Below are 13,998 nucleotides of genomic sequence, written 5' to 3'. Positions count from 1 at the left end.
AACGTAACTACAAAAACAGGTGGTGGAAGAGATACAGCTCACAAGCTGTAGTTTGCTACCCTGCCTCATAACACAGGGAATCTCGTAACGGTCCTAGACAGCAGTCAAATCTTCACCCTTAACCTCATTTCCACAGCCTCACCAACTGATTTAACCAGCTACCCATGATTCGATGTGCATACTTGATCTTTACAGACCCCAAGAAAATGCGTCAAAGCCGGCAGCCAGAGTCCCCCACACACAAATTAAGATACTCACCCAGAAAAATCTGTAGTGAGAATTCCATAGTGAAAGATGTATATTCTGCTGATGTGGCATATCGTAAGGTATCCCATTGCTACAAAAAAGGAGTATCTGAAAACGAAAACACAGAGAATCAGATTATTATGCATGACAATACACTCAATTTTGTCTATTTCCCCTCCCTCACCCCCCACATGTAATTAGTCACAAAGTCCTGTCTGGTCTACCTACAACCCAGTCCAGCCCTCGCCTCACCTTCCCACCAGCTGCTCTGAGCCGTTCATCTCACCTGAACCACAGCAGTAGTTCTTAGCTTTGGCAGAATGGAATCACCTGGGGATCATTGCAAACTACAAATGTCTGGGCTCCACTCCCAGATATTCAGGTTTAATTGGTACAGGGTGAACCTGGCAGGTGTAATTCCAATGTGCTGCCACAGTTGAGAACCACTAGCCTATAAGGTCTTGCCCTCAGATTCTCTTCACAAACCATCATGTTTACAGGATGATCTTCATAAATGTAAGTCATCACCATGTGCCGACCACTCCCTTCCTGAAACATTTTGTTCTCTTGGCTTCCATTCTTTTTTTTCTTCCCACTTCTCTGGTTAATTCTTCCAAGGCTCAAGCTCAGCATATCTTCCTCCACCTCCTAGAGTTGGCTTTCCCCGTGGTCTGTCCAGGACCCTCCTTGTCCATGCCTGAGGCTTCAATTATCACCTACTCCATTATCACTACTCCCTGGCTTCCTTCACAGACCACCCTACAGTATAAATGAGCAATATATGTACACACACGCACACACACATACATGTACACACACATATATGTATACACACACGCTGCCATTCAAAACATTCATCAATTTGTAATTATAAAGATATGTGATAATCTGATTAACTACTGTCTCTTTTGCTAGACTGAAAGTTCCACGAAGGCAAGGATGGTCATGTGTGTTTCACTGATCACCAAAGCCACCTCCTGTGTGTTAAATGAACAAAACTAAGTAAATGTTATTTGTCTCAAAAGTCTCCAATGGATCCCACTATCTAGTCACACCAAACTCCTGAACACGGCACGCAAGGTGCTCCCCACATTAAGCTCTACCGCGCCCTTCTGGTCTCACCTCCAGCCACACTCCACATCCACCTTATGTTTCAACTACACTGGGCTGCTTGCTTTCCACAGTTATATCCTACATCGTCAGACCAGATGTCTTTCTGCAAGCTCCTTCCTCTGCCCACAACTCCTTTCACCATTCCAGAGTCTATCTGGGAGCTGCCTAATTGCCAGATAAGGCGGCTCCAATGTCATCTGGCTTGATCTTGCTCCAGCTACCCCACCCCCACTCCCAGCAAAATTCATTGCTCCAGTGCCTGTCTTTCTCTAGGGCTACCTACTAGCATATATAATTATTACTAACAGTACACACACACACACACACACACACACACACACACACACACATTATACATATATACACACACACACACACATATATATGTGTGTGTGTATATATATATGTATATATATGTATATATATACATACTGTGACCTTAGGCATCCCAACATTTGACCAGACACATAGGAGGGATTTACTACTCTTAGTTGAAATGAACTGAAATGACTACATTAAGTATTTCAATGGTTCAAGAGCCCATCAGAAACATGCATTCAGAAAGTATAACTTTTAAGCATGTGTCATAAAACAGGAAACATATATATTCTGATATTAAATTATGTTGAAGTTCACCAATTCACATTAAAACAACTCATGAAGACTAGATCAACCTAAGAAACAGTAAATAACGTAGATAATAAAAATTCATTTAAGTAGCAGGGGAAAGCCAGATAATGAGTGTAAAGGAGTTCTGTAAGCTCTAAAGCACTATATAACTTTAGTTCTCTTTACCAATATTTGCAAACAAAGACGTTACTACACGACAGATTTTTCCATACTCTGGGCTCATCCTTAACCCTTCTCAAACCAGGAAGATGAACAAAGCAAATTCCTAAGAAAAAAACAACTCCCATAACAGCTAAGCAGAATGGAGTCAGGCTGTTTTGCCTCCAGCACCTATTCCCTTTCTCCAGCCAGTTCGTGAGGGTCCAGGCGGAAGCACAAAGTAGTCAAAAGATAGATTCTTCCAGAAACATTTCAAATGCAGCCATACCTGCTACTGCTTCTGTTTTAATAGGAGCTAGACCCATACCTTCCCCTCCCGTACCCCACCCAGAGAGAAAAGTAAGTTCAATTCAATTGTTATAATATGACCCACCCATCAAGGATGGTGCCAAGTACTACGTCCCAATGCAATAGGACAATGCATCCATCCCCTGGATAAATCTGAAGAATCTAAGGAATCCAGAAGTGGTAGAGCATGTATTCTGGAGACAGACCAGCATGAGTCCAAATCTCAGCACCAGTGAAACTAATCTACACTGTGAAAAATTGGTATTTTAGGAAGTAGGGCTGTGGTAGAGAGTGGGACCTTAGTAATGGTAATAGTCCCCTTATTGACCTGGGTAGTGGGCACATGTGTGTATTCACTTGGTGAAAATTCATCCAACTGGATACTTATTTACCTCTCCAAGCTTTAATGTCCTCATCTCAGAAAATAAATCTATCCCACTGAGTTGTGCTAAAAAGAATATATTTGCGATAATAAGTAACAATATATTAATGATATACTAAATAAGTTTATATATTTAAAATAATAAAATATATTTAAAAGAGCTCGGCCTGGCACTTGGCACAAAGCAGACACTCCAAAACTGTGACTGCATCACCAAGTTCTCACACAAGGCCTTCTGTCCTAAGAGATACAAACTATACTCTGTTCCATTTGGCTAGTTTATGGTAAATGAATGCCTGTTGCTTCTGCCCGACGTAGAGGCTTGGGAAGGAAACAGTTGGTGGCCCAAAGACTCTCTAGACCAATCCTGACTAACAATGGTCAGTCCAGAAATGGGTTAGTCCATGTGGCAGCAAATACTAAACTTCCTCTCCTCTTCCCAGCCATATGACAGAATCCTTATAACTAGCTCAGTGAAGGGAAGAGAACAACTCACAAAAGTTCATGAAGTCCTGGTCTTGAAAAGAACTTAAGTTCAAATTACCACAGATACCACATTTGAGAGGTGGGAAACCTGATATACAAAGAAGCTGTGACTTGTCTGAATTCACACAGCTAGAAAGAGGCAGATTTCCTGACTCCTGGTTGTTCTTTCCTGCATCAATAGGAGACAACCTCCATCTACTGGGAACAGAACCACTCCCTACTTTTGCAGCACTGGCAACCACACAAGCTAAAAAAGAGGGGAAAAACTTGCTCTGGCGTCCTTTCTTTTTGGTCTTATGACACGGCTCTCTGCTACCACAATATTATTGTCTGTCTGTAAACTATGCAGCTCTGCCAAGGCTGGAGTATTCCATTCCCAGCCAGATACTAACACAGCGATCCTGGGCCTGGCACAGAATGAGTGTGCAAGTCCTTCACCCTCTGAAAAATGCACCACACCCTATCAGCATCACACAAGTATAGGGAGAGCTGACAAATTATTATTTGTAAGGAAATGTGCTATAGAGATGCAACATTTTTATTAATCATTTCACTGCTTCCAAAATCAAGTTTGGGGAATGACAGCCATTTTTACTCCCCCCGCCACCACCAATGCATACACACAATTAAAAAAGAAGGGGGAGGGGGAATTTTGTCATAAAAGAAAGCATTTCCAAAACCCATTCTTTCCAAATTAGAAATGTGGATGTCCTATTTCCCTTCTGAATGAATGACATGCTCCCCTTCAAGGAGAGCACTTAGAAGAGAAATGATTAGAATTAGAATTCTCAGAGCCCATTTGGATACTAAGTTGAATAACTACCAAATTTCAAAGCATGCAAAAATATTTTCCCTTGAAAACCAGAAATTTATCTGAAGTAATAATTATGACACACTGAAAACTTAATTTCAATGCTTTTAAGAAGGAAAACTATTGTGCTAATAGTCTTAATAATGAAAGAGCTCTCTGAAGCCAAAATAAGTCATCTGCTTTTTCAGAGATAACATCAGAAAAAAGTCATAAAAGGGTAAATGTCTTTTCAAAGATATTCAGTCATTCATCCATAAGTAATTATTGAGCTTTTATTTGTGCCAGGTATTGTTACAGGCTCTGAGGCTAAAACAGTGAACTAGAGTGAAAAGGCTTTATTTCCACAGAGTTTACATCTCTGCGTTACAGCAAAACTAATACTGAGGGTTCAGAAATGCCATGGAAAACAGAAACAACACAAAACAGATATCTTAACTGATTATCTAAATAGGTAGTCTTAAAGGTAGAATGAAATTACTTCTGTACTTTGAAATGAAAATATAGTAAAAATATTTCTTCCTTAAGTTTCAGTGTACCTAAAGTATATAAAGTTCTGCTCGCTCGCTCTCTCTCTCTCTCTCTCTCTCTCTCTCTCTTCACACTCACACTCACACACACACACACCACAGCCCAGCCAAATTCAACATAACAGACATACACATCTATCACCCCCTAAGTTTCTCCATGCCTCTTTGGGATCCCTGTCACATCTCCGTGCACCACCCCAGCACTAGAAACCTCTGATCTGATTTCTGTCACCATAGATTAGTTTGTCTTTTCAAGAACAGAATCTATGTGGCTTCCTTAACTCAGCATATTTATTTGAGATTTATCGATGTCATTGTGCGGATCAATCATTCATTCCTTTTTATTGCTGAGTAGTACTCCACAGCAGTGAACATTTGAGTTGTTTCCAGCTTAGGGCTATCACAAATAGAGCTGCCTAATTCTGATATCCTCTCTTTCCCCTGAGGCCTCACTTACATCCCACTCTTTTTCATAAAGGCTTCTCTGAAGACTCCCAGCATTTAGGGTCCCCCTAGCTATCCTTCTGATATTCCAGGGAACCTGGGGTATGCGCATCTGGCAAACAGGGAAGGTACCCTTTATCCTGTAAAGACATGTCAAAGATCATGAATAACCTCACCTTGCACTATTCATTCCCAGGGTCTTACCTGTGAATATTGGATATGCTTGCAGTGACCATGATTCCATAGCACATTAACACCAACACAAACAGGTGTATAGAGTACCTTTAAGACATTGCGGGGGCGGGAGGGAGAACAGTGAATATATTTCATATAGCATACCTATTGGCTACCCATACTGCTACTGCACCTCCACCCCGTCAAAAAGCAAGCAATCACTGAACACATGTTTATGTAAGAGAAAAAAATCAAGTATTTTCGTTCTGTGGAATTATGAACTTTATTATGAAATGATACTAGGAAGTCATGACACAGTCTGCCAACTTGTAGCACTAGCAGTCAGGAATCCATAAATGGGATGCTTACGCTTTTTTTTTTTTCACATATACAATTGAGAGTCTGAAGATTTCCTTCTTTAGGATTTTTGTTTTTATTTTAAAGTACCAGGACCAAAACTAAGCAGCCCCAGACACCAAGACTTTTACTTTTCTCGGTGGCTAATTCAAAATACTCATCGATCTTTCTCAAATTTTTTGTTGAAACTTGAGGAGCAGTATTCTAGTGCCCCAAACAAATTCACCAATTTCCTTTAGGTATAATTCTAGAAATGTTGGTTCTTAAAGCTTCTTCCCCAAGAAGTGCCAATGCCAGGGTATTTGTCCAGCTTATCTATCTACGGGCTTTCTTAAAGAATGATTCGCACTCCCTAAAACCAGCACTAAAACTATTCTACTCTAAGAGCAGGATTAACACCAACATCTCCAACGGCAGTGCAAGAAAAACACTATCAACAATAGTTAGGAAAGGTTCCTTGTCAGGAAATTAAACGTTATAAAAATCCATTTACATGACCAAGGAAAAATCAGGAGTCTTAACTTTAAGAAAAATTCACCAAAGTGATTTTCAGTGAGTAGTCGAGTTTATTAATTCCAGGTTCTTACAGTAAATGGAAATTTCTGTAATAAATCTCCATTATTTTACAATAAGAGTAAATATATATTTCTTCCCTTAGTACCTGGCAAATGCCAAGAATATTGCTACAAAACACCCCAATGAGAAATATTAGAATTTATGAAGCTCGTACTCACCATCCAAAACAGAAAATGACAAAGTAGATGCCAAAAATGGTGGCAAATGCATGCCGGGACTCGGGACTGGTTTTACCAGGACTTAAGTAGATGCGAAACCAGAAAGCAGCAAACAAAGCAACGAGCTGGCTTGCCACAAAATTCACCTGTACGGGGGAGATAAAAAGAAAGAAAACCTTTACTCTTTTGGCCTGTGTGAGAATGGCCTCAACTTTTTTCAGATTTCCACATCAAGGTGGAGTGTTTGTTTGGGGAAGTGAAAGACTAAAGAGAGAACCCGTACCCTCAACTGGTATAAGAAGTGAGGAACCCAACACAGGTGTACCTCATTTTATTGCATTTCACAGGTGTTGCATTTTTTTTTTTTATTAACTGAAGGCAAAACCCCTCACCAGCTAAAAGATTATGCCTCCCTTTACTGCCATACTCACTTTGTTATGGTGGTCTGGAGCAGAACCTGCCACATCTCTGAGTTATATCTGTAGTTTCTTTTCCAATCCTGTAAGACTAGCCAAGTTTGCTTCCTCGCACACAAAAAGGAGACTTATTAATGTAAAGCCCTTAGCAGACTGTGATGTCAGTTTGCTAGGTCTCTTCCTCCTTTCCCCTCCAGCACTATCCTTAGATAAAGAATGTATTCAGAGATGCAAATGAATCAAATTAAAGAGGCTTCCCTCATCTGGTACCTAAGAAATCAAATGCTTCTCCCAAGTAATCATCAGCTGTTTTCTGACTCTAATTTTTCTCATTTTAAATTAACAGCAAATAAACAAGAGCATTGCTCAAATTTAAGGTTTGACACAAAAAAACGAAACAGCCCTGCATTAAACTTTCAATTCCAACACTGTCCAATTATGGAAAGCAGGCACCAAATTTCCTTAGAAAAATTGCAGTAATCTATCTCTCAAAAATGTTTTATCCAAAAGAAAACATAATTCCCTGACACTCATAGGAAAGATCAACTGATTTAACACAAAATCGAAATACATTAAGTGGTTTAACTGTTAATGAAAACTGGAAAAGCAGTGTAATCTTTTCAGAGTATTCGGAACGAAAGCCCCACTATCAATTTGTTTTTAGAGGGCCCTTCATTGAAAAGGGATTGAAGATATAAATATCTGAATAGACCCTCAACTTCAGCCTCGGCAGTGTTTCACGCTACAGTAAGATGTAGCTCTTAGTTAAACTTCATGAGGGCTCGGCTCACAGGTAGCACTAATAAGTGGCAGTCATCAGCTCCCCCTGAAATCATTTTGGTTTCCCAATTAAAAAAAAAATACTTTGGACCCCTTATAATTCATAGAAAATAACACTTTCAGAGTATTTTTTGCTTTGCTTTTAAAAATTGACCGTACTCTCTCTCCTCTATTTGGAGACCATTCTTCACCAGTCTTTTCAAAAATGTATCCCCACTACTGCCTACCCTCACTTTATACCCCCGAAGGCATAGGGGAGGTGAGCTGTGATCCTATCCTGCGTGATTTGGTCATATCTTTTTATATAGCCTAAATACACAACCAACACCACACACACCACAGAAAAATAACCATCTTAGTAAGGTTCAAAATATAAAGAAATTGGCAACTGGAAAGTCAAAGCTGTGATCATCTGTAGGTGATCATTAACACGTTCTTTCATTCTCTCAATTCAGGGTCCAGCCTGCAGACATAGCGGAACAGTTTCTCAGGAGAGAACCAGGGGAAATTTGCTCCATTCTTTTTGGTTGCCCAGTAATTACTGAGCATCCCTGAACCTGAGGATAGAGCAGCAGAGCGTAGTCCCTGGACTATCAGCAGCAGCACCACCTGGAAACTAGTTAAAAATGCAAATTCTCAGGCCCCATGCAAGACCTAATAAATGGGACACCCCCGCGGTAGGTCCAGCGATCTGTTTTAAGAGGCTCTCCAACTAACTGTGATGCACACTCAAGTTTGAAAACCACTGGGTTAGAGGAGAGAGAAGGCATGTACGTCCCTGCCTTCAGGAGCTTATGATTTAACTGAGAAAAGAATACAAATAACCTACAAGGAATTGTAAATTAACATTAATATTGTGTGAACTTATTACATTATATGTCCTTTTGATCCAAAGTAAATGACAAGAAGTTTCATGGTTAAGGAGAGATGAGACTTAGGCGTACAATAAGGAAAACTGCTGAAATAGGTAAAAATTGAGAGGGTAGTCAAAAACACTCAAAATACTGTGCCTGAGTCCTATCCCCAACCATTCTGATTTAGTCTCACATTAGCACTTTTCAAAGCATTCAGGTGATTCTAATACACAGGCGAGATGGAGACTACCTGGTTTGGAAATATAAAGACAGAGGCCTAAAGAGGTATCCATGAGGAACTGAGCTTTCCCAGAATGAAAACACAAATAAAGGACAGGGTTATTGGACTATGAAAGCTTTGGGAATGAGATGAGAAGAAAGAAATTTAGGATCAAGGCCTGAAGGCCATTGCTCAGCCAGCCCAGGCTTCTTCAGGTTGATGGCCATTTCCTGACCTGGGTTTATCTTCTGTAAGACCCCTTTAAACCTACCTCCAAAGAAGACAGAGCCTTATCATAGCAAAACTACATCTGTTCTTGTCACCCAAGAGACTGAGAGAAGAAAGGAAGACTCACTGCATTACTGAAGCCATCAGCCATTTTTCAGTCACCGTAGTATAATATAACTCAATGTCCTAGTTCTGACACTAAGATGTCACCTGGGCAGCCTTAGATGATTCACTGATTAATTCCACAAACATTTACTGGTTAACTCTGTATGCCAGATACAACGGACAGTGAGCAAGACACTGTCACTACCCTCAAGTCAAGAAAAGGAGACTTACATGCTTAGAATTTCAATTCCTTTCATTCCCCCGCCCCCAAAAGAATGTGTCTTTGGGAAAACTGGTCTCTAATGTCTCTTCCAACTCTAATTGCCTCTGATTCTGTTATCTAACCCAAATTCTTTCCCTTAACTGTTAATGGTAAATACCCAAATGCAAGACTTCATTATGGATTAAAAGCTTCCCCCTACACACAGATACAACTCACTCCCCCACTCCCTTCCCAGGAGTGAGTCATGGATGGCTAGCTCAATGTTCCACAGCAAAAGTGGAAACACACAACAGCACCACTTAGGCCTAACAGGAGGGTTCTATCAGAATTGCTTTTCAATGATCAATCTTAAAGGGTACAGGCTGAACCATAATTAGATACCACTTCACACCCATTAGAATGGCTATTATTTAAACAAAATAATAAGTGTTGGCAAGGGTGTAGAGAAATTAGAACCCTTGTACACTGCTGGTTTCACAGCTGCTGTGAAAAACAGCATGGCAGATCTTCAAAAAATTTAAAATAGGGGACCACTCCATAGCGTAGTGGTTAGCATGTCTGCTTTACACGCAGAAGGTCCTGAGTTTACGTCCCAAGTGGAGCCATGAACCATACCCCAGGTGCGCCAGGTACCAGGTGCGCACCATGAGTGTGTGGGAGGAGACACCGCACCTTGAGATCCAGTTCTTAAGGGGGAAATGGCAACATCCATAGGTCAGGGTCAGGGTGGAAGTGGTGGGAGAATTAAAGAAGGGGAAAAATTTTTAAATATACAAAGAACAGAAAGTAGGATGTGAAAGAAATATTTGTCCACTTATGTTCATAGCAGCATTATTTATAATAGCCAAAAGTGTAAGCAACACAAATGTCCATCAACGGATGTGGATAAACAAAATGTGGCATATATATACAACGGAATATTATTCAACCTTAAAATGGGTGAAATCCTGACATGCTACAACATAGATGAACCTTGAGGATACTATGCTAAGTAAAACAAGCCAGTCACAAAAGGACAAACAGTGTATGATTCCACTAATATGAGGTACCAAGAATAGTCGAATTCACAAAGACTGAAAGCAGAATGGTGGTTGCCAGGGACTGCACGGTGAAGGAAATGGGATTATTATTTAATGGGTACAAAGTTGCAATTTTGCAAGATGAAAAGAGTTCTGGAGATGGATGGTGGTGATAATGGCTACACAAATACGTGAATGTACTTAATGCCACTGATCTGTACTGTATACTTAAAAATGATTAAAATGGAAAATTGTATATTATGTATATTTTACCACAATTAAAAAGTACAGGCTAGACTATGATACCAATTTCTTTGTGTTTGCTAGCTCATGTTAACAATAGCAGCTGACAGAAACTATAACTATTTCCGTGGCCAGAAGTGGCTAGCTGCCATGACAACTCACATAGTAACAGAATTAGATCTTTGCTTTTTTCCTAAGGGCCAACAAAATGGGATGCATTATATTATAGAAATACATCCCCAAATGAGTTGATTTGATATATGGAATCTGCTTCCAAATAATCTTGAAGGGATGGGGAGAGTGGCATGAGTATAAATCAGTGACTCTCAACTGGGGATGATTTGCCCTCCAGGGGACATTTTTGCTTGTCATAACCACAATGCAGAGGGGAGGAGGGGTTGACAGGCATCTGACTGGAAGAGGCCAAGGATATATGAGCACAGAAACAAATCCAAACAAAAAAGGGACCCTTTCTTCCTAAATAGAAGAACCACCTTTTATGAAATGATTACGCTCTCATAAAAAGAAAATCAAATTATAAGAATCACAAAAGAAAAAGATCTACCTTCAATAATTATCCTACTTGTGACCTCCCATGACCAGCAACAGATCTAGCGGTTACACAGAGTCAACATAGAGCCGGATTACCAGCTGCAAGACACAGCTCCACCACCTGCTGCTTGAAGAATTACAAAAGCTCACTGCATGTTGCTTCCTGGTCCGTATGATGGAAGTAAGAGTACTACTTTATGGGGTTGTTCTGAGGACTGAAGAAGTTAATATGTAAAATCACCTGAAACAGTGCCTAGCACTGATTAGCATCTGCTATTAATATCATTCTACATTTACTAAATTGACACACAGATTGTGCACAGGATAATCTTGATATGCGGTAACTTCTGTTGAGCTGTTGAGATCTGGCTTCCCCATCTCCTCCCTGCTGCCCTGGCACAGACTCCTCTTCCCACCCAACATGCGACAGCTGCCGGAGTTCCCCATGTGTCTCTCTTCCACAGGAAGAGGCAATGCAGCTTGGGACAAAGAGTCAATCTCTGGGTTTTCTAGCTCCTGTGTAAGGTTTATCTAAATCAGAAATAAATCCAAAATGACCAAATGATCTTTGGAAATTTAGGAAAGATATATTTTTCTTTTTACTTCTAAAAACTTGTCTTCATAGATCAAGCACAAAGCAAAATAACTTAAAGCATGGAGTTTCTACCACATCACAGAGGGAAGAAAAACTCTTAATGATGTAACAGCTCTTTTTCCACACAAAAATTGAGAAAAGATCGAAAATGCTGAGTGTGAACCTACCACTTCGAGCCATGGAAGAGGCTGCAGGGGACAGCAGGTGATGTAGCAGCAAGAGGCTAATACCCTAGAGTACAACGATGGGCCCCTCCTGAGCAGGCCAGCAGGGTCCCAATGGCACTGGGACCCGATGCCCTTACCAAGGCCTCAAAGGTCTGTAAGGCCCCTTAGGGCTCATCCCATTCCCAGGTGTAGAGGTAGACAAACCTTTGATGTAACCAGTCTTAAACAGGAAGAGAGTTTCCTAGAATCAGCAATTTAGCTCAAACACTAAATTAAGTTTACCAGGAAGAAATTAAACATAAGTTAATTTTTTTGTACATATATCTATGTCTGTCAGCTATAAATTTTAAACCACTATTACTGCCACTATAAGAAATGCTCATAAAAAAATTGTACAAGAAATATTCATCTCAGTATTATTTCTAGTGGCAAAAAGGAATCAGAAAGTTCAACAATTAGTAAAGATATGTAGTAAAGACTAAAGGATGTGCTCTGCATTATAATCCTTTTTAAAAGGAATGTGTTCATACTTGCTATAAGCCATACTTTCAACCAATTCCCGGAAATTTAGTCACCAGATGATAAAAAGCTAAATGCTGAAAAAAATGTTGAGGCATTATTTACAAGACAAAATGAAGTAAAATATACTTAAATACAGGACAGTAGAGAGATAGTAATTAACAGTAAATCCAGTCAATGTAATAGTATTATAAATGGACATTATAAAGTGCTTATAATAAAATGAAAAATGTTTGCTATAATAAAAATATAAAATTGTGTATGTTTATAATTATGTTTGAAAAAGTGGCACAAGAAAAAAAGTCAAAGATAACATGTAAAATTGAATATGGCTATTTCACTAGAGTGACAGGAATCTTGGAAAATTTTTTATAATTTTTATGACCCGTAATTGTAAATTTCATGCAGAATTTTCCATACACTGATCTCCACCTCCTCCCCCTCCGCCCCCACAAACATACACACCCCATAAGGGAACTCTAAGATGAGACTCATAAAAAAAAATCCTTATTTAATTCTACTAACTCTATTCTCAGAGTTGCATTTATTAGCACCTACTATAAAGTTTAGGGAGGAGTTAGGCATATCTGGAAGTCAACCTATAAAAAGTTTCATCTGAAAGAAAAACACATTTTTCACAGGCAGCAACAAAATGTCAAAAGTAACAATGTGGATAGCCCAAGAGAATGAAAACATACACTACAATGCTCTGAAATAAATGCTTCACGTTTAAAAGGAACATGTGCAAAGGTTTTGCTTTTCTACTGATCCACTCCCTCCAGAACAGCAAAGAAAGCAGCACTTTCGTTTGTGATCTCCAACAATATGCATTCCACAATTAAAGTATTGTGTGGGCCCTTATGCATAAGGAAACAGTAGAGCACAGCTGTTCTGATCAGACTTTTAAACACCAGCAAGACTGACATAACTCGGATTCAGCAAGAGCTCAATTTCCACAGTGCTTGCAAGATTTCAAACTCAATGCAAAAAAAAAATAAAGCAAGGGTTTGACTTCTTATGTCACCAAAGCACAAACTGTGCTGCAATTTTCAGATGTAAGTCTTAAACCCTTCTGCTCTAATGTGCTGCTAGAAAGGCACTATTTGGGAATTTCTGTTCTGTGGCCTTCATATTCTTCCAAGAAAAAAAATGAACTTTACTAGGAACAAAAAAACATTGCCTTCCTCCTAATCAAGAAATGCAAGCAATCTATTTTTAACAAACAGCAAATATTAACAGTTCAAAATGATTTCCTCCACTACAGTGATTTACCAGTGGCTCACCACGGACACACAGGCAACTGTCCAGCCCTGGAATGTTTTCCTCAGCAACGCTGCTTTATGTGCACCAAGACAAAACCCATCTAATTAAACAATTCCTTATTTAAAAGCAAGCCAATCCTCCTCCACCAACAGTACTCTTTTGCATTGCCTCCTACGAATAAATGTGGCTGGAGAAGAGTACAAAAAATGCTATTCCTTTCTGTACCATGAAACAAAAAGTGTTTGTACCATACTCTAGTTACTTTGCACTTTCAAAGAGATCCTTGTTATACTTTCATTCCAAACTCCTCGGAATGTCAGCAAAAATCGCTTTTAAATCTGTAATGAGCCAACTTTTTTCCAGGCTTGTAGACAACCAAATATTATTTAAGATTGATAATCAATGTGCGTGATTTACAGCCTAACAAACTCCTAATTGATATTTCATCTCATAACAATAACTG

The 13,998-nt window shown here is 39.5% G+C and overlaps 1 protein-coding gene across 6 annotated transcripts in view; it reads right to left on the bottom strand.

Moving 5' to 3' along the window:
* MBOAT1 (membrane bound O-acyltransferase domain containing 1) overlaps positions 1-13,998 on the bottom strand; it is a 96,562-nt gene that overhangs the window by 45,123 nt on the left and 37,441 nt on the right. For 5 of the 6 annotated variants that reach the window (XM_016128101.2, XM_016128103.2, XM_036236782.1 and 2 more), the window contains 3 exons: positions 6,352-6,497; positions 5,291-5,368; positions 259-354 (listed from right to left, as the gene is read on the bottom strand). In XM_016128101.2, coding sequence (XP_015983587.1) covers positions 259-354; positions 5,291-5,368; positions 6,352-6,497 — 320 coding nt within the window. Of the gene's footprint in view, positions 1-258; positions 355-5,099; positions 5,175-5,290; positions 5,369-6,351; positions 6,498-13,998 lie in introns of those variants that run through there. The other variant, XM_036236780.1, reaches the window with a different exon arrangement.

This window comes from Rousettus aegyptiacus, unplaced genomic scaffold (assembly GCF_014176215.1).
Source record: "Rousettus aegyptiacus isolate mRouAeg1 unplaced genomic scaffold, mRouAeg1.p scaffold_m13_p_1, whole genome shotgun sequence".
Lineage (NCBI taxonomy): Eukaryota > Metazoa > Chordata > Mammalia > Chiroptera > Pteropodidae > Rousettus > Rousettus aegyptiacus.
Note: the sequence above shows the minus strand (reverse complement) of the source record. Positions and strands in the feature narration are given on the sequence as shown.